General features: G+C 36.5%; 2 protein-coding genes across 6 annotated transcripts in view; both read right to left on the bottom strand.

The window, feature by feature from the left end:
* The window catches only part of dpr13 (defective proboscis extension response 13), a 624,158-nt gene that overhangs the window by 136,367 nt on the left and 466,808 nt on the right, over positions 1 to 20,983 (bottom strand). The window lies entirely within an intron of this gene.
* Positions 1,971 to 10,784, bottom strand: LOC141405846 (uncharacterized). The gene is made up of 3 exons (XM_073990621.1): positions 10,712 to 10,784; positions 10,404 to 10,496; positions 1,971 to 3,374 (listed from the first exon to the last, which is right to left on the bottom strand). Exon 3 carries the CDS (start codon positions 3,368 to 3,370, stop codon positions 2,252 to 2,254), a length of 1,119 nt encoding a protein of 372 aa, XP_073846722.1. The 5' UTR covers positions 3,371 to 3,374; positions 10,404 to 10,496; positions 10,712 to 10,784; the 3' UTR covers positions 1,971 to 2,251.

The raw sequence follows: 20,983 nt of genomic DNA, 5'->3' as shown, positions 1-20,983 counted from the left end.
AATAAAGGGCAAGCCTGACTAATACAGGACTTTCCATATGTCATTAGTTTTTTTGCACGTACTCTGGACATAACCCTTAATGATTTTCATAGTAATTTTTCTGGAAAATAACTTCAAAAACTAGAAATTTCTAGCCAAATTGCTTACAAAGGGACATTAATTACAATCATGCCAATATTACGTCAAAAATATAATTTTTTTCTATCGGAATCATTGACAACCTACTGAAAACGATAGGGAACCAATAATTCCACGATTATGGTTACTAATATTGCATAAAAAGCGAAAAATTTGGAAATTATTAATCGATTATTGTGGTGCAACATATTTAATGCTCACATTAAAAAGGACCATTTTTTATTTTAAGGTAAAATTTTAGTATAACGGTACTGGAAACGGAATATTTTTGTATGTCATCTTAAAGACAACTATTCGGCTTACAAAACTGTTTTTTGAATTGTTAAAAAATCTCTAATCGTTTCCAAGTTATCAACGTTTACATTTTTTATTTCAGGTTGCATCATTTTTAGTGACGGTCACTGTATATCGTCTTTCACTGAAAGATTCTTAGGCTGACCTTTCAAAAAATTTGTAGATCTTAGATGTCTTTTGATGTCTTATACACCCACCCACTATTCATTTTCTAAACATGTAAGCATATGTTTGTAGTATCTTACAGATCTCAATTAAAACTTTTCAAATCATTACAGCAATCACGTTTTAAACGTTGCAACTTCCTTTCCCATTTCTACTGTGAAGTTTTTTTAAACCTCATATACCCAATAAAATTAGCTTTTGGCACTTTCGAAGCGGAGTTGCCTTAACGTTGAAAATAAAATGTCAAACAACTAAAAAACGGCATTTAGTTCGACCAAACTGAGCGTATTATTGTCTAAACCACGAGGAAGGTTTAACCATAAGCAGCGTTATATGAAGACCATACTATTCCTTGAAAATGCTGTCTATAATCCAATATTGAGGCCACAAACTTCAAAATAACGAAAATCAGGATGTACCATTCAAGGCATATTCATATAAGGTAAATGCATGAATTACCACAATTAAAAAAATTTACAAAAACCACATTGTTGTTATAGAAAATTTAATGTGAAAGAAAATATTGAATAATGGGGTCGTTCTAAAAAGTTTCGCAGGAAAAAACATAAATACATTTTGAAAATCCCCTAAAATAGAACAAATTTAACAAATTAAAATGTGAATATAAAGATTTCAGAACTGTCGTAGGACATTCTTATTACACGTTTACGATAAAAAGATGTATTTTATGGTACCAAATTTCGAAGTTTAAAATTTCATAAGTAGACACCCTATTACATTTTGAAAACCAAATTTACAGAAAAAGCAAAAATACAGCTGATTGTCACTTCTACCTTATATAAATATGCCTTGGTACCATTCTATAAGGCCTATATGAAAACGTGAAACTATAATAATGAAAACGTGAAACTATATAATGGTGGTGTTTACGTCAATGTAAATAAAAAGAAAAGAGGAGAAAAATAAAAGGCAGTTTTTTTGTTTGTAATTTGTATTTGACTAGAAGTCAAATGCGCTTTATTTAATAAATAAATAAAAAGATTTTGGTAACGATATTACCTTAGTATTTTGCAACGATCTTGCAGATGCTTACAAAAAAGGTTCGATAGCGTTCAACGATCCGATAGAAAGTAAAAATAGATGATGAGAGGTGGGGAAATGTCAAAAAACTTAACGAAACAATTATAGTTAAAATCTGCATTTTCTATGTTACAAGGATGTAATATTGTGGAGTATGCAGATTTTAACCATAATGTAGGTCACTAAAGATTGACCGTTGTAGATTAACAATAATAATGCAAAGAAACATTCTAACTTAAACATTTGGCGGCCACCTTTCAACATCATGAGAATGTTGAAACGAAATATATATGTACAAATAACAAACATTTTTTTTTGTTTTTTAATTTAATTTTTTTTTTTTAATTCATTTTTTCAAAAAACACTTAAAACTAAACGATGGGCCATTAGGGACCCCGGGCCATTAGGGACCCCGCGATAAAAATGGCCATTAGGGACCATTTGGTCGGCTGGGCCATTAGGGACCCAGCCTTATATATTATATATACATCTATTGGTATGGTCATTAGGGACCATTTGACGACTGGGCCATATACAAATTAGAATGGTCATTAGGGAGCATTCTTATGCTGGGCCATTAGGGACCCAGCACTAAAGGATCATTAGGGAACCTTTAATTTGTATATACCCCAGAGAGTACCCAACCAAATATGGAGTACTGGGCCATCGGCATTCCAGGAAAGACCTGAACGCGGCTCGTCATCACCTTCGTATACAACTCGGGCCCCAGCAACAAACCCACACGACCAACAACATAGAAATGTGGATCAGCGAGAGGCAACCCAAGGTAGGTCTCCCTAACCTTCTCCGGAATCGCTTCTGCAGGCGTAGAGACCTGAGTCAGGTCGCTCACTCGAGCCGTCACTGTCACCGATTGTGATGGATCATACGTCGATATGATGGAGAAACGACTGTACGCAGTCCCATCTATTTGCGAGCAGGGTAGTCGCAAGTCATGTACTAAGGATGTACACACCTGACTCTGTCTAGCACACTGATCTATGATCGCTCGGACAAGGACACTGGAAGTGGGAGTAGATAAACGGACCACAACACTGGGGGAGAGAGAGATTACTCCCACTAAAGGGAGACTGCTCAATGCAACCGCATTGGAGCTTGTCGATTGAGTGACCGTTACGGACGGACAGGCATCGGACTGATGTTGCGGACGGACCTTGGGCTTTTTAGTCGGACGACGCTTGTTAGCAGGACGTTTACTGGCAGACTCGGACTGACTTTTAATGTTCTTCGGACCGTCGTGGAGCAGGGTGTGGTGTTTTCCGTCACAGACGCGACAACTACTTCGGCTGCGACAATCTTTTGCCAAGTGACTGTGCGCCAGACAGCGGCTACAAAAGCCGTGCGAAATGACTACCCTGAGCCGTTTCTCCAAGGTGCACTCCAAAAATTTGTCGCAGAATCGCAGTGGGTGCCTTCCATCACACAGCTTACACTTATGATAGTTTGATGGAGGTGCTTCAGTGACAGCTGAAGGTTTTGGCGGCGGATTTGAGGGAGATGCCAACGCCGGAGGGGTGGAAGCCGCGTTATTCACCGACGTGTCCATCGCTTCTGATTCAGTGGGGCCCGATACGATGGAGGCGGTGGAAGCAGTGGAGGAGGGACCCGTAGCAGCAGAAACGGCATCAGAGGAACCCGTGGCGCGATCAATTTCAGCAATTAATTGGTCATAGTCCTTCAGTCCATCAGCGAAGAATGACATTTTGTCCATATTACTAAAGAAGAAAGCGATGTTAAAGAGATCGAAATTTATTCGGTCAAAACGACCAATTTAGTTATAGGCCGCCTTACAACGCCATTCTCGATACGAACGTCGGCGACGCGAACATGACCATCGGGGCCTGGAAATACGTTTTCGACCCTACCTAGTTTCCACGACGTTGGAGGAAGAGTTTCGTGCCTAATCACGACGATATCATCTATTTGCAAGTCACGCTGCGGAAATTTCCATTTATACCGCATGTGAAGACTTTTTAAATACTCCTCCTTCCATCTCAAACAAAATTGATGAACCAAAGCCTGAACTTTTCGAAACCTGTTTACTATTGACAAGGGCTGTTCAGTTATTAGGGGTTCTGGAGGACCGAGCAAAGGGGCACCGATCAAGAAGTGTCCTGGAGTCAAGGCAACGATGTCAGTAGAACTATCTGACATAGGACAAAGCGGTCGAGAATTCAGACAAGCTTCGATTCTCGCTAAGACCGTAGCCAACTCTTCGAAAGTGTAGCGGAGAGTACGAGCCTGCTTTCGAAAATGCAATTTGAAACTTTTTACTCCAGCTTCCCAGAGTCCACCCATGTGTGGAGCCCCAGCTGGAATAAATTGCCACGATAGGCCTTGAACTGCATAATTAGAGGAAACAGTTCCTGAGCATTCTCGAAGAAACGACCTAAAATCTCTTTCTATTTCCCTGGAAGCCCCGACAAAATTCGTACCATTGTCCGAAAATACGGACCGAGGACAACCACGACGAGAAACAAATCGATGAAATGCTGCTAGAAAGTTTGCAGTCGATAAATCTGACACTGCTTCCAAATGAATCGCTTTCGTCGAGAAGCACACGAAAACGCAAACGTACCCTTTGGTAATTTTACAGGCACGACCCGTAAAGGATTTTACATCGAAAGGCCCAGCGAAATCTACACCAGTTGTAGTAAAAGGCCTATTAATCTCGGTTCGTTCTGGTGGAAGCGCAGCCATAACTTGACTTCTAGAACGCTTCTTTTCTAATATGCAAACTCTGCACCGATTAATCACCGAACGAATCAGACTTTTCAATCGAGGAACCCAATATTCAATTCTAAGAATCCTCAACATCAATTGATTTCCTCCATGAACGGAAATCTTGTGGACAAATTCCACTAAAAGCTTTACAAAGCGACAATGATAGGGCAGTATTATCGGATGCCTATCCGTATACGCAAGAGTAGGTGAGTTAACTAATCTTCCATTCATACGAATTATGCCATAATCATCCAAGTAGGGGTTAAGAGGAACCAAAGGACTCTTACTATTAAGCGGATTTCTTTCTAATAAATCCTTATATTCGTCCGCATAGTACATTTTTTGTGCGAAAATTATCAATCTAGTACGGGCGAAATTGATTTCCGACGAAGCAATAGTGGTGTCGGTATAAACAAAATTACTTCTATGTCTTGGATGAGTACGATGGAAGAATCTAAATATATACGAGACAACACGAAGAGCTCTACCCAAACAAGAGAACCTAGCAAGAAAGTCCTCAGAGCCCGTAATGAAAGAGGCATGACTTTTTACCGAACGCTTTTCAGTATCGGTTTCAAGTGCCGACAGATCACGAATTGACCATTTAGATTTTTGATCCCTAAGCCAATGTGGCCCATGCCACCAAAGAGAGGAATTGGCTAGATCAGAAGGAGCAAGACCGCGACTTCCCAAATCAGCGGGATTATCCTCAGATTTAACGTGGTACCAATTGTGATTACCAACGTTTTCCTGGATACGACAAACGCGATTGGCTACAAAAGTAGTCCAAGTCGAAGGAGTTTTTCGCAACCACGAGAGAACAATAGTTGAGTCCGTCCAACAATAAACCTGACGAAACACAACATCAATTTCCCGAACTATAGTTTTTAGAAGCTCCGAAGCCAAAACAGCACCACAGAGTTCTAAACGGGGCAAAGAAATTGATTTTATAGGGGCCACCCTAGTTTTACACGATAGTAAATGGACGAAAATATCTCCACTAGGGGACTCGATCCTAATATAAACTACCCCCGCGTATGCTTTTTCCGAGGCATCGGAAAAAACATGGAGTTCAGCCGAACAATCAGGAGTATACTGAACCCATCTAGGAATCCTGACCGAATTAACATCCGTGTAGGAATCTACAAATTTACGCCAATCGGCATCTGTGGCTGACGAAAGGGATTCATCCCAACCAATATTGTCCAACCACACCTTTTGCATAACCATTTTAGCAACGACAATAACTGGTCCTAACCAGCCCACAGGATCAAATAATTTTGCAATAGCGGAAAGAACTTCCCGTTTAGTATACGAAGACTTTCTCGCGATTGGAGCAACCTCAAAGTAGAACGTGTCCAACTGTGCATTCCACCTTATTCCTAATGGCTTAGATCCACTAGATTCTACAAAGGACAATACTTTCTCATCTAACAAATGATCAGGAGAAATTCCTTCGAGAATCGATCTATTGTTCGCTGTCCACTTCCGAAGTTCGAATTTCGCTGAAGAAAGCGCGGAAACTAATTGATCCCTAGCAGTTATGGCTGTCTCCAGGTCATGTGTTCCCGCCAACACGTCGTCAACGTACATACATTTGCGCAAAATGTGCGCTGCGAGTGGGAAATCGGTCTCGGTGTCTTCTGCCAGTTTTAATAGCGTTCGAATTGCTAAATATGGTGCACAATTTACACCGAAAGTCACCGTATGTAATTCATAGTCTTGGACCGGTTTCGTGGGGGAATCACGGAAGAGAATTCTCTGAAGCGAAGCATGTTTTGGATCGACTCGAATCTGCCTATACATCTGGGTAATGTCCGAATTGAAAACATATTTAAAAATACGCCACCGCAGTATCAACAAGACTAAATCAAGCTGCAAAGTGGGTCCGACATAGAGCAAGTCGTTCAGACTATTCCCGCTAGACGTTTTGAAGGAAGCGTTAAAGACTACCCGAAGTTTAGTGGTCTGTTTATCAGGATTTATGACGGGATGGTGAGGCAAATAGGAAGATAAAGTATCCGTAGAGGAACTGGGGGATACTAACCTCATGTGGTCAAGATCTAAATACTCTTTTAAGACCGCGTCATAAACAACCTTAACGTCCAATTTTCTCAGCAAAGACGATTCATTTCTAAGGTATTGCTTTAAAACGGTTTCACGCGACCTACCCAAGAATTCATCAGGATTAATGTCAGGTTTAATTGGCAGTGTTACTATATATCTACCGTCCGACATTCTACGCGTAGTTTTTATATAATTTTCTTCACAAAAACGATCGGAAGGAGACATCATATTTCGTTTTGGAGGTTCCTCTAGCTCCCAAAAACGCAAAAGAGTTCTATTAATGTTGTCTTCTTCTATCACGTCAATTTTAGTCGCGAATGTTCGAACCTCGGTCGTGGGAACAGGACCGGTAACTAACCAACCAAACACTGAATTTTGGGCCAGCAAAGTACCAGAAAGAATGGGTCTACAACCATCTAATAAAATCTTCGGATAGAGATCAGCACCTAATAAAAGATCTACGGGTCGAGGATCAAATAAATTGACATCGGCAAGCCGCAAATCAGGTAGCTGTGCTTTTAAATCCGACCTTACAGTAAATGAAGGAATATTTCCCGAAATCAGAGGCAAAACTAACGCTGTCGTTTCCAAAATAACACGGCTATCGAGAGGACTTCCAATTTTCAATGAACAAATTTTTCGAGAGGTGGCCGATACAGTACAATTCACACCTGAAATCGAAGCAGTAGTGGAATGCACAGGAAGTTTTAAACGATTCTGAAGTCGCTCAGACAAGAATGACGACTCAGATGCTGGATCTATAAGCGCCCTAGCCGAATAGGAAACACCATGATAAACAATATTAACCATGGCTGTTCCTAGCAAAACCGATTTGTTTTGTGCTACGTGAAATGACTGACGAGGCAGACATCCAGCCGAGGTGGATGGTAAAGGTTGCTCAGATGAGGCAGAGGGATTGCCCGACCTATTGTTTGTCGCGACTGTATTACCCGGAGCCGAAGTATTTGACTGGGTATCTAGGCGATGTAATAAAGTGTGATGAGGTTGATTACATTTGGAACAACGACGACTACTATCACACTTTTTACTCCATGGCCTCTACGTAGACAATTCACACACAATTGGAACCGTTTAACTATTTTATACCGTTCCGTAGAGGACTGATTTTGGAATCGCTGACATTCAAATAATCTATGAGCTTTATTTGGACAAAGCACACAACCAGATTTTCTCGACGATTTAGGATCGTTGGAAATACGAGAAGGTTGAGAGGGTGCCGAGGAATCTGCATTAGTATAATGCGATTGCACTTTTTTAGTTGTGCGCTTTGCGTCATTTCCGCGCATGTCGTGAAGACACATGAGCGTTTGGATCCGCTCCGACAAAAACGCATCTAAATCTTTCCACGAGGACAAGGAAGATTTATTTTTCACACTTTGTTCCCATAAGGTTTGTGTGAGCTTAGGAAGCCGTTGCAGGCACATAAACACTATGATCGGATCCCAATTATCCGTCGAAATATCATAAATGGACATTGCCGACAGGCATCCATTTATGCCACGCTGTAACGATTTCAAATTCGAACAAGTTTCACTATCAAGTACCGGAAGAGAGAAAAGGATTTTCAATTGATTGTGTACTATAACACGAGGATTGTCGTAAGTGTCCTTCAAAGATTTCCACGCAAGAACGAAACTACTATTAGTTAATGGAAATTTAGAAACTATCTCACGAGCCTCTCCACTAGTCTTCCGAACCAAATAACATAAACGTTCAACATCGCTAAGCCGAGAAGATTTAATGTAAATGGCTGTGAACAAGTCGCGGAATGTGGGCCAAGAATGAAAATCGCCCTCAAAAACATCCACATCACACGGTGGAAGTGCGAGGTTATGAACGCTATCACTGGGAATATCATCTAAACCAAGACTCCTAAAAGACAAAGTATTAGGAGGATCAACTTGGGTTCGCACTTCACGTGAAGCCTGAGTAGAAGTACTAAGATTACCTCTCGATTCTAGTGGACTAGCAACCGATGGTTGCGCTAAAGAGACAACCGATTGTTGCGCTAAAGAGGCAACCGAATCGTTCATCGTCGAATTCAACGAATGTCTATGCGACCTTTTTAGTTTACCTATCTGACTTCGTATAGCAGACAAACATCTCAAGTAAGTCTGATAAGCTACATCATACTTATTGTCAACCGATTCAATATCCTCCTTTTTCGTATCACCGGAAGACATCACAAAATCAAGACACTTTTCAAACATCTCCTGTGTCTTTACCCATAACTTTTGAATTTCTTCTTTACGGACTTCTAACCCATATTCGTCTATCTCTTCAGGTTTAAGAGCACTGTAATGAGACTCGAATGTTACTATAGCGTCCGATGCTCTGATAAAAAGATACAATGGAGTGACTGACATTTTGAATTATCAAAAAAAAATTCAACTAAAGTCCGAAAAAATCACTCAAAAGAAAGTTCAAAAGCGAAAGAAGCACAAAAATCGCTAAACTGCCAAAAATATTTTGAAATTCGTACTGAATTTCCCAAAATCAACTTCAAAACTCACTATAGAGTCACGAAAATACCCGAAAATGAAATAAAATCTCAAAAACAGGAAACAATTTTCACAAGAAAGCTGTTTAGATATACTCAATTAGTATCTAAACACACGAGCTTTCAGAAATTCCACCAAAAAAATGCAGAAAATATCAAAAAATCCACAAAGTTTCGGCAAAAAAGTTAAAAAACACCAAAAAATTCAGAAAATTTCAAGAAAACTTCGAAAAAATCGAATAAAAATTGACCAGGATGGAATAAATCAAAATATATATATAAAAGATCAAAATATATATATAAGAAATTAAAAATATATATATAAATATTCCAAAAAATTCAAATATTTTCGCTCAAAATTGAAAAAACCGTAAGTTCACGTACCGAAACCGTACAAAAATTCAAAATATTTAATTAAAATTATTATTTTCAACCGAAAATACCGAGATTTTATGATTTAATTCACGAAAATACCTCAATTAGGCTCACTACTACCGATTGTAGGGTGAATGTGGACCAAAAACCACAAAAGCAAATTAAATCAAAATAAAAATTCTCGAAAATTTTAATAAAAATAATTGATTTCTCACAAAACGGTCAAAAAATCACTTTATTTATTAAAAAGTCGAATTGACCGAGTGTAGGGTGTACACGATTTTTTTTAATTTCAAAAAATATTCGAACAACACTCCCGTATCACAATCAAAAATATTTACCAAAAAATATTTCAATATATTAAATTATTTTATTTGCGTGTACTAAATATGTTTTCCCAAAAAATGTTTGCTGGGATACCACTACTTAACGAAAAAGAAAAAAGAGAGGACAAAAACACCGCACAGCTGGTATGGGGGTATACAGTGTGTGTGTGTATCAACTAGCAAGCAAACAGGCAAACGACCAAGCGACTGACCGACCGACTGACTCAACGATATGAGTGTACGTATGTATGTTTATTAGCGTATGTACGTATAAACGAATGTATGCTGTTCACTTGCTAATAACCAAACAAACGTAAAGGGATTTTTATGCAAATTATGTGGGGAATAAAAAAATGCAATTCTGCCACAATTAATGTATCAAAATTTGTGGTTCTTTTTGAAATAATTTTAATGCACTTATTAACAATTATTTATATTTAATTTTGAGCACTATTCCACCACAATTAATAGGAAAAAATTAAATATTTTTGCGATAAAAAATAACAAAAAAAATAAATGTCACTTATCCCTTTTGGTTTTATTTGGATGTTAGAACTTTTTTTCTTTTTCACTTGTAATTTTCGTGGTAAAGGCACACGACAAAACGATTGATACGGGAGGGGGGATGCGCGACGCGTTGTAAGACGGCCAAACAGCGATCACGACACAAAGAATTGTTGTTATTTTCCACTTTTATTTTTCGATATTCTCACTTAAAACACTTTACGTACCTGTTTTGTTGATGAGATTATGGGTGAAAAATGGATTGATGGATGGAGATATGGATGGATGGACTGTAGGATGGACTTTTGTTGTGTTGTTTGCTGTGAAGGGAAACAAGCAAACCAATTAGAAATGGTACCAACAACAACACCGACTCAATCGCGGCTCGAAGTGACCAAATGTTTACGTCAATGTAAATAAAAAGAAAAGAGGAGAAAAATAAAAGGCAGTTTTTTTGTTTGTAATTTGTATTTGACTAGAAGTCAAATGCGCTTTATTTAATAAATAAATAAAAAGATTTTGGTAACGATATTACCTTAGTATTTTGCAACGATCTTGCAGATGCTTACAAAAAAGCTTCGATAGCGTTCAACGATCCGATAGAAAGTAAAAATAGATGATGAGAGGTGGGGAAATGTCAAAAAACTTAACGAAACAATTATAGTTAAAATCTGCATTTTCTATGTTACAAGGATGTAATATTGTGGAGTATGCAGATTTTAACCATAATGTAGGTCACTAAAGATTGACCGTTGTAGATTAACAATAATAATGCAAAGAAACATTCTAACTTAAACAGGTGGTATTAATTGCAGTTCACAATTCTATTTCATCTGAATTAGCTGTTATACCCGGTGTTAACTTGATGAGTTTCTATGTGTAAAACTGAATTACCTTGGGAATATAATCTTTGTAACTGTTTCTTATATTGCGCCAAACTCAGGCAATGACATTTATCTGAGACATGCCAATTTAATTCAAAGCGTTTCTTCCTTATTGTCTACTACCTCCGAATTAATTTGTATGGCTGACTTTAATCTTCCTCATATCTCATGGGTCCCTGGAGACAATGGAATAGATTTTGTACCTGCAACCAACACTGGAATTGATGATTTTTTGGGATTTAATTTTTAGTCAATGTCTTTACCAAGTTAACAATGTTTTAAACATAAAGGATCGGGTTTTAGATCTAGTTTTTTCTTCTACACTCAATGTTTCATTGAATAGATGTCTACCTATTGTAATGCCAGAAGATGTTTACCACCCTACACTTTCAGTTTACCTTCAACTACAAATTTCTAGACCGACCCCTAGGTCTAAGAAAAATATTAATCCTAAATTTAATTTTGGAAAAACAGATATTAATCGGCTAAAATCAATTTTATTAAGTACAAGATTTGTTATTAATGATAGCATAGATTCAAGCGTTTCTAATTTCTATAATCACATTAATTCTGCCTTCGCTAAAACAATTCCATATATAACGAAAGTTTTTGATCATGTCCCTCCTTGGTTCACATAGACGTTGAGGAGGTTGCGTAATAAAAAAAATTAGATGCTTCAAAAAATTTAAAAAAAAATTAACTCCACAGTGAATTACTCCAACTATATTGTAGCTCGAAATAAATATAATTCTGCCAATTCATATTGTTATCTGCATTATCTTGATAAAATGAAAAGGAATTTCAAAAATAACCGGAAAAGCTTCTTTAAATTTGATAATTCTAAAAGAAAGGCTAATAATTTCCCAAGCTGTATGAAATTTAGTAGCAGAGAATTTTCAGATGAATCAGAAATCTCTAATACTCATCTAAAATTCTGACTGAACAATATAACTATAATATTGATAAGCTGAATCATTTACCTCATATTGTATTATCTGAAGAAGAAGTTCTTGTAGGCTTAAAGTCACTTCGTTCATCAAACATACCCGGTCCAGATGGTGTTCCTACCTATATTCTTAAATCTTGCGCCAATGAAATTTATTTGCCTCTTACAAAAATCTTTAATTATTCCTTAAATAATGGTTACTTTCCAACTTTCTGGAGATCGAGCTTCATTATTCCACTTCACAAATCTGGTAATAGATGCTTTGTTGAAAATTATAGGTGTATTGCAAAACTTAGTGCTATCCTGAAACTTTTTGAACTTTTAGTTTCTCGAAGACTTTCTCCTTTTGTTAAATCCATAATTTCACCCTTTCAACATGGATTTATGAAAGGCAGATCTACAATTACAAATCTCATTGAGTTTGTAACTCAGGTCTATAAAACCGATTTTAGTAAAGCCTTTGATACCGTAGTGCATAAACATTTGCTTTATAAACATGATATCATGGGATTTCCACAATCGTTATTGAATTGGATTTCTTCTTATTTAAAAGGTCGCACCCAAAAAGTTTTATTTGACGAGTCATTTTCCATGGACTTGTTCGTTTCTTCCGGTGTGCCGCAAGGTAGCCACCTGGGCCCACTTTTATTTGTACTTGATATTAACGATCTTCCTGCAGCTATACGTTACTGGAATATTCTAATGTATGCTGACGATGTAAAGCTCTTCTTTCAATTGAATTCATTAAGTAATTCAATATATCTACAATATGATCAACACTCGCTTACTAATTGGTGTTACGCAAATGGGATGACTTTGAATCTCAAAAAGTGTAAAAAATTGTCCTTATGTAGATCACATCCGTTTTTCTCCAATTATTATATTGGTTCACATCAATTAGAACATGTTGACGCTTTCCTAGATCTAGGTGTTTTACTAGATCATAAATTGTGCTTCAATTTGCACATTGATTCTTGTTTTAATAAAGCTAAGTCATTATAGGGTTTTATTAAACGTTGGTCTAAAGAATTTGATGACCCATACGTTACGAAACGTTTGTTTGTTAGCCTTGTCCGCCCAGTTCTGGAATATGGTTGCATTCTGTGAAGCCCTTATTACAAATTATACTCTGATAAGATTGAGTCGGTTCAAACCAATTCCTACTGTTTGCCCTGCGTGGTCTGCACTGGGACACGACCGTGCTTCTCCCACCTTATGAAGGCCGTTTAATGTTAATTGATCTCCCTCGTCTTGAAAAAAGGAGATTTACACTAAGAGCGGTATTTTTTATTAAACTATTACGTGGCTTAATTGACTGTCCGCACTTGCTAGGAGAAATAAGGTTTAGTGTTCCTTCACGTATAACCCGTAATTTCTTGCCAATTAATTTGCCAATTGTGAAAACTAATTATGAAGCTAATAATCCATTACGTTCATTGTGTGATATATACAATAACATCTACAATACGATACCTTTAACTGAACCATTAAATATTTTAAAAAATTAATATTGCATTCATAATGTATAAACAAGCAGGTTGTCAATCCTCTTTAATTTAATATTTAAATCTGTAGTAACTTAGTTTAGAAGCAATTGTTTTGTAAGCTACTTGTGCCTGTTTAGAACCCCTCAGCTCGGCATATGTATATCTACAACTCCCTTTGCGGAACAGTAGAACACAGCTAATGAGCAATAACTACAGTCAAATCGCTTATAACGTCGGTCAAGGGACCGACCAAAATCGGACGCTATAAGCGATAGTCGTTATAAACGATATATAAAATAAAATATTAAATATAAAATATTAAATTTTCCTCATGTGTGGTACATTACCTTATTGTTTTGCACGTAGTACACTACAGCTTCGTTGCCGTACTTTTTAATGGTAAAACTCGTAAAAGAGAGAACTGCAAAAAATTTGTTCTCACACACAATTTTTTTGAAATAGTTCGGGAACGGAAAAATGGAAAATACGTCAAAAAAAACTGGAACAAATGTCAAAGTCGGCGTATCAGCCAATCAGACGCCGGCAACCATGTTACTATTTTTTTACTCGCCCAAATTTGTCGTGTAAAAAGTTTTTAAAGAGAGCGTCATTCAGCGCCATTTTTGTTTAAAGAGAAGTGAACATTTTACAACTTTTTTGTGTACGGGAACGCTTTTTCGAGTAAAATGTGTAAAAGTCGTAAAAATTGTAAAAACTTTTTAGTTCTGGAACACAGCTTACAATTTTTAGTTATCCGGCAGTCGGAACACTACGATTTTAGTGATCCGGCAGTAGGAACACTACGATGTTTAGTGCTCCATTGTCCAAAAATCAAATCTGATGTTTTACACATTTTCTTCTAATTTTTATTTATTAAGTAATAACTTAGTAAATAATTTATTAAATAATAAATAAATACATATTTTGTATCCTAAAAACATAAAATATTTAATTTTCCTCACAAATCATAATAAACAGACGATTCTTCTTCTTCTTTATTGCTTATTCGATTTTCGAATGTTAGCGATCATATTACAATTGTCAAAAAAATTATATATTTATGTTTTTATAAATTATTAACAAAATAAGAAAATATATCTCTATTTCTCGCTACGCTTATTCGTTCTGGAATTCTGTCCATTGTTGGATATTTTGAATCCATACATCTCTTTTCTTCCTCTGGTACGTCTTCCTTCTATGTTTGCTTGCAGTATTTCCTGGAGAATGATGTATTTACGGTTTCGCATAATGTGCCCTAGATATGCCGTTTTCCGTTTCTTTATGTTGTTTAATAATTATCTTGTTGTATTCATTCTTCGCAATACTTCAATATTTGATACATGCAGGACCCATGGTATTTTTAGTGCTCGACGGTACACCCACATCTCAAATGCTTCGAGTCGTTTGATATCTGCCGCTTTTAACGTCCACACTTCGACTGAATATAACAAGACTGGCCATATATGAGCTTTTATGAAACGAGATTTTGTTGCAACATTTATATCATGGCTTATTAGAACTTTTTTATATTTATGAAATGCATCTCTTGATTGATTTCTTTTGAGTAGTCCCATTGATCATTTAGCAAAACTCCCAGATATTTGAAACTTTGAACTCTCTCAATATGGAAATTTTGTATTTTTAAAATCAACTCGTTGTGAGCGTTGTTTTTACTTATTATCATAAATTTTGTTTTGAAGGTGTTTTTTTAGCCCATACAACTCACTACTTGATGTTAGTCTATCAACAAGATTTTGTAGGCCTGATATGCTGTCGGATATTAATGTAGTGTCATCAGCATATCTGATATTATTTATGTAATTGTTGTTTATCAATATACATTCTTGGATGCCATCTACTGCTTCGTGAAAAATTTTTTGGGAGTAAATATTGAAGAGTAGTGGGGATAGAATGCATCCTTGTCGAACTCCTTTAGATATTGCTACATCTTCAGTTAAATCTCCATTTATGTTGACTTGGGCAGTCTGGTGCCAGTACAAGCTTTTAATACACATTATCTCTTTCTCATCGATTCCAATTGCTATGAGAATTTCCATGAACTTATCATGCTGCACAGTGTCGAATGCTTTTTCGTAATCTATAAAGCATAAAAATACGTCTTTGTGGACATTTCTACATTTTTGAACGAGTATTTGTATGCAGAATAAAGCCTCACGGGTTCCCTTTGTTTCCTTAAAACCAAATTGAGTTTCTCCCATTTCCTTTTCACATTTCTCATATATTCTCTTCTGGATAATTTTAGGAAAAATTTTATGAGCGTGACTTATTAAACTAATGAGACGATAGTCATTGCATTTTTTGGCATGGGTTTTTTTTGGTATTGTTATGAAGGTGGATTTTAGCCAATCCTGTGGGTATATACCAGTATCGTAGATGTAGTTTAACAGTTTTGTCAGTAGCTCAATGTTGCTGTTATTTAGCATTTTTAATAACTCAACTGGAATTTCATCAGGCCCTGTAGCTTTTCCATCTCGAAGGGATTTTATTGCTGATTCTACTTCATTATTTGTGATGCTGTTTCCTGTCATATAATCTGGTGCATTGTTAACGTAGCTTGATCTGTTATCATCCTTAAATAGTGTTTGGATATATTCTTTCCAGATATGTTTCTTTTCAAAGACCGGTTCATTGTTGTTATTGAAAAGAATAGATGGATTTGTATTCCTATATTGTCCAGATGCTTCTTTCAATTTCTTATGCAGGTTGAAATCGTCATGTAGGCTCATAAGTCTTTCAATTTCCTGACATTGAGTATTTAGGTGATTATTTTTTGCGTTACGTATCTCCCTTTGAATATCTCTATTTAGTTCCCAGTACTTTTCGTAATCTTTATTTTTAAATGCTCTTCTTTCATCCATTAGCTGCAGGATTTCTTGAGTCATCCAATTTTTGGTCTTTGGTTTTATAAAATTGCCTAGGGTGTTTCTGGCTATTGAGTTTATAATATTCTTTACATTATTCCATATATTTTCTACATCTTCGCTGTCGACATTATTCAGCTCTGTATTTATTCTTGTACATACATCCGATTTTAGTCTTTGGTTTTGAAGTTTCCCTAAGTCAAGTTTTTTACTTTGTGCCTTTTTAGTATGAGTTTTTAGTTTTATGCGTATCTTTGCCATTAAAAGGTTATGATCAGATGGTACATCAGCACTCGGATATGTTGTGGCCTTCCTTATTGATGAGCAATGTCGCCTGTTGATAAGAATGAAGTCTATTTGGTTTCTAATGATGTTGCCAATTCTGTCTTGTGGAGATTTCCAAGTGTAGAGCTTTCTTGGCGGTAGAGTGAAAAGTGTATTTGCTATCTTCATGTTGAATTCTTGACAGAATTGAATGAGTCGTTCGCCTCTTTCATTTTTTTCGCCCAATCCATATCGTCCTGTAACACCAGTTACTTCACCTCTCCCTACTTTTGCATTAAAATCACCTTGGATGATATTTATATCATGGGGTTTTGTAAGTTTAACAAGACTTTATATTTCCTCATAAAACATTTCTACTTCTTCATTGCTTCTGTCTGATGTGGGAGCATAAACTTGAATTATATTGATGTTGAGCGGCCTTGCTTTTATTTTGATCATCATGGTCCTATCTGACTTTGGAAAAAATCCTACCTCGCTTTTGGAAATGTTCCCTCTAATGATAATCCCAACACCATTCCTATGATTCTTGTTCGAATTTCCAGAGAAGAAAATTTTGGCACCATGGGATACGAATTCCGAAACATTCGGCCACCAGGTTTCGCAAACACCTAGGATATCTATATTTAGTCTTTCCATTTCGGATATTGTGTTGCTTAGTTTGCCTAACTCATAAAGGCTTCTAACATTCTAAGTACCAATGTTAAGCGTCTTTTTAGTTTTACCTCCGGGGATTCTTAGCACCCTCGAGTTACCGGAGATTGAGGGCCATATGTTTGTTTCTGCATTCATTGTAATATGGTTTTCAAGGGATAATACATCAGTGATTTTCCCTTATCTTCTGATGGGTTGTGAGTTTTCCGTCCTCGTTTCAGCCGCTGTTTGCAGCCGCCCACTGTGGAAACAGACCGCTACCTGTTTGTCCGCGAGAAGTATTTGATTTCCCTCTTACCACCCATATTTGGGAAGAATTCCCCTATCCGCCACCTGGGGACGCGTCCTCTAGGGTTACAGGCTCCCCCGAGGAAAACAGACAATTATCTTAACATTATTTTTAGCGTTTCGGCTCGTGGTACGCTACGATTGTTAGTGTTCCGCAGACGAACACTACGATTTTTAGTGCTCCATTGTCCAAAAACCAATTCAGATGTTTTTCACATTTTCTTTTAATTTTTATTTATTAAAAAATATATAATATATTTAATTTCCTCAGAAATAATAATAAATTCATGTATGGTTCATTACCTTATAGTTTCAAAACGTGATACAAAACGATTTTTAGTGCTCCGGCAGTCTGAACACGACGATTTTTGTGCTTCATTCTACAAAAACTAAATATTTTTTTTTATAGTTTTGACCAAATTTCGCAATGTTACTAATTTAAACATACATGGATGTAACAGTTTATCTTAATTTTTATTTGATAAAATTTAACCAAATATTTCATTTTCCTAAGAAAACATAATACCTTTGTTTTTTTAGTGTTCCAATACATGGTGCACTACGATTTTTAGTGATCCGGCCATCGGAACACTAAAATTTTTAGTGCTCCGGCAGTCGGAGCACTAACATTTTTAGTGCTCCGCAGTCGGAACACTAACATTTTTAGTGCTCCGCAGTCGGAACACTACGATTTTTATTGCTCCGGCATGCGGTACACTACGATTATCGTTGTGTTCCGGTACAGTATCGTTAAAATATTTTTTAATGTTTGTGTTCCGGAGCGGTACACTATCGTAGTGTACCTATCCACCTTGGTACGGTACAGAACGGTACGGTATGTTACCATAGTGTTTATTTTCGAACACTGCTTTTAATTAAGCTCATCAAAATATGATATAAGGATATGAGGTTGTAAAACAGTCATAACCATAGTGTGTATATGAGGTAATATTCACACACTTATTGCTAAGCCCAAAGAGATAAAATGAAAATGATGAAGATGTCAACAAACATTGACGAAACGTTGCACACTGGTTCGAAATCCAATTTTTCTGACCAAAACTATTTGTACGCTCCTTTTTATTAATATTTAGTTTTATTTATAATTACTGTCACAAAATATTAATTCAGAATTATTTTCACCCTGAATTTCCAAAAAAAAACGTTAAAATATATTAAACAGGGTGATCCCATTGTATGGGGTCTAAACTAAAACTTTGGCCTATGTTTATAATTTTTGGTGCGAAGGGTTCATATCTTTTAAGAAATCAAAATGCAAAATTACAGCTAAATCGGCTTAAAAATATGGCTAAAATTGTCAAATTACCTAAAATTGGGGGTACCCTTATATGGGGACTATACACCAACGTGGTACATTTACATTCTTCTTTCTTCTCCATATTTGAGTTTTACCTTTACACTTTTACTTATTGCTATTTTATAACCCACAAATTATCACAAACTACTGCGCACTCAACTCGATTAATAACACAGTAAACAAATCTCTACTTTGACTCCTTCTCGTCTAACGGTAAATGCAAATTTGGAATAAACAATCATTGTTTTTGTTGTTTTGGAGTTTTTACTTCAATATTGCGAAGAAATAAACTCAAAAGAAGAATGCCAAAAAATTTTCTTTTGGCCAAAGAATTCACATTTGCGACCAATGTGAGTTGGGAAGAATGAAATAAAAAGGAATTTTTATTTAATACACTTAGGTGTACCAAACTTAACTGAACAACATAATAAACTCCATTGGACCAAATAACAAACAAAACTCAACAAAGAGACTTTGATTTGCGAATCTGGCGGTATTGTTGTTCTTGGTTTGTTCTTGATCTCTGCGTGTAATATTTTTTTGTTTGTGGCCGTACGCAAGGAGAAAGTTGCAGTGCAAAAGAGGAAAGGCCTATGTATAACATGGGCATGAAAGGAGAACAATTGTCACAAATCATTACTTTTTTAAACCCTCCACCATAGGATGGGGGTATATTAAGTTTGTCACTACGTTTGTAACTACTCGAAACAATCATTGTAGACCCCACAAACTATATATCGCACCTGTTCAACAAAAGGGTAGTAACTCAAAATTTGAACATTTTCACTTTTTAATAAAAAACGATAGATAATGATTAACTCCATCCACTGTAAAAATGTCCCATTGTTTCGTCTACTCTTTCGTCAAAAAATACCGTTATTTCACTCTTCCACCCAGTTTTTGTAAAAATTTTTATTCTTCTCACACGAATTGTCAAATTTTGTAAATCAATTTACTCGCTTTGGCGCAAATGTAGAGCGGTGATTTTTAAATGAAGTATCCTCAACGATATATGGAACGGGTATACGAAAAATTAGATGTGTATGTCATCTGGGGGCTGAGCTATGAATGCCTAAATTATTACGAATATAGACGAACGAACAAAAATAAGTTACAAAAACTGGGGGTTCGTGTCCTCAGAGTTACTAGTTAAGTATGAACAAGTTTTTGTCTCTACTGAAAAGTAAGAAATTTTGAGTTGCTTTCCTTTTGTTGATCAGGTGCGATATATTCTTGGTCAGCGTGCAATTCTACATCGATATAGCCATGTCCGTCCGTCTGTGGAAATCACTCTAGCGTCCGAACGGATTGACGTAGGTGGATGACATTTTGGGAAAATTTATTATATGTACGTAGGACTTTTGGTATTGAAAGCGGGCTATGTAGGTCCACGCTTTCGTGTAGCTCCCATACAAAATGAAACGTGACGCGTCGTCGTTTTAAGGAATTTTTAAGATATTTGTCCCATTTTGCCACCGAATTGGTTGTAAATTGGTATTTTGTGTCTCCAGAGGCAAAAAAACATTCCTACCAAAGTTGGTTTATATAGGTCCACGTTTTGGTATAGCCCCCTTATAACGCCCCATATAAAGTACGCGTCATTTTAATATGTTTTGAATGTATTAGTCCCATTTGACAACAGAATCGGTTGTAACTTTGTATTTTGTGTTTCCAGAGGCTAAGAAACATTTCCACCGTAAAGTGTTTATATAGGTCCACGTTTTGATATAGCCCCCATAGAACGGTACCTTCCGATTTTCGGTGTTTTGAAGGTTGTGGCCACATTAATCCACCGAAATGACTGAAATTTGTGGTGGAGGGTATAAACAGTTCGGCCCGACCGAACTTAATGCTTTTCCTACTTGTTATGATTTGATTACGAACAAAAAAACTGCAACCTCTAATGACAGCAAACAATTAAGAGTATTGGGTTGCAAAAAATATTATTTGCCTTGTCCTTCGCTATTTTTTTGCGGTTAGAATTTGTCTTTTGTGTGGCAGAAGCGGAGAACATGTAAATACATATATATGAATATATGTACGAACACTTTTAGTTCTTTTTGTTT

Source organism: Musca autumnalis, unplaced genomic scaffold, assembly GCF_047663935.1.
Source record: "Musca autumnalis isolate F117 unplaced genomic scaffold, ASM4766393v1 scaffold_5, whole genome shotgun sequence".
NCBI classification, from domain to species: Eukaryota; Metazoa; Arthropoda; class Insecta; order Diptera; family Muscidae; genus Musca; species Musca autumnalis.
The sequence above is the reverse complement of the archived record's forward strand: the minus strand, read 5'-3'. Positions and strand labels throughout refer to the sequence as shown.

Bases quoted from the DNA above. Each gene is read 5' to 3' on its own strand.
- LOC141405846 (XM_073990621.1), bottom strand. From the start codon at position 3,370: ATGGACAAAATGTCATTCTTCGCTGATGGACTGAAGGACTATGACCAA.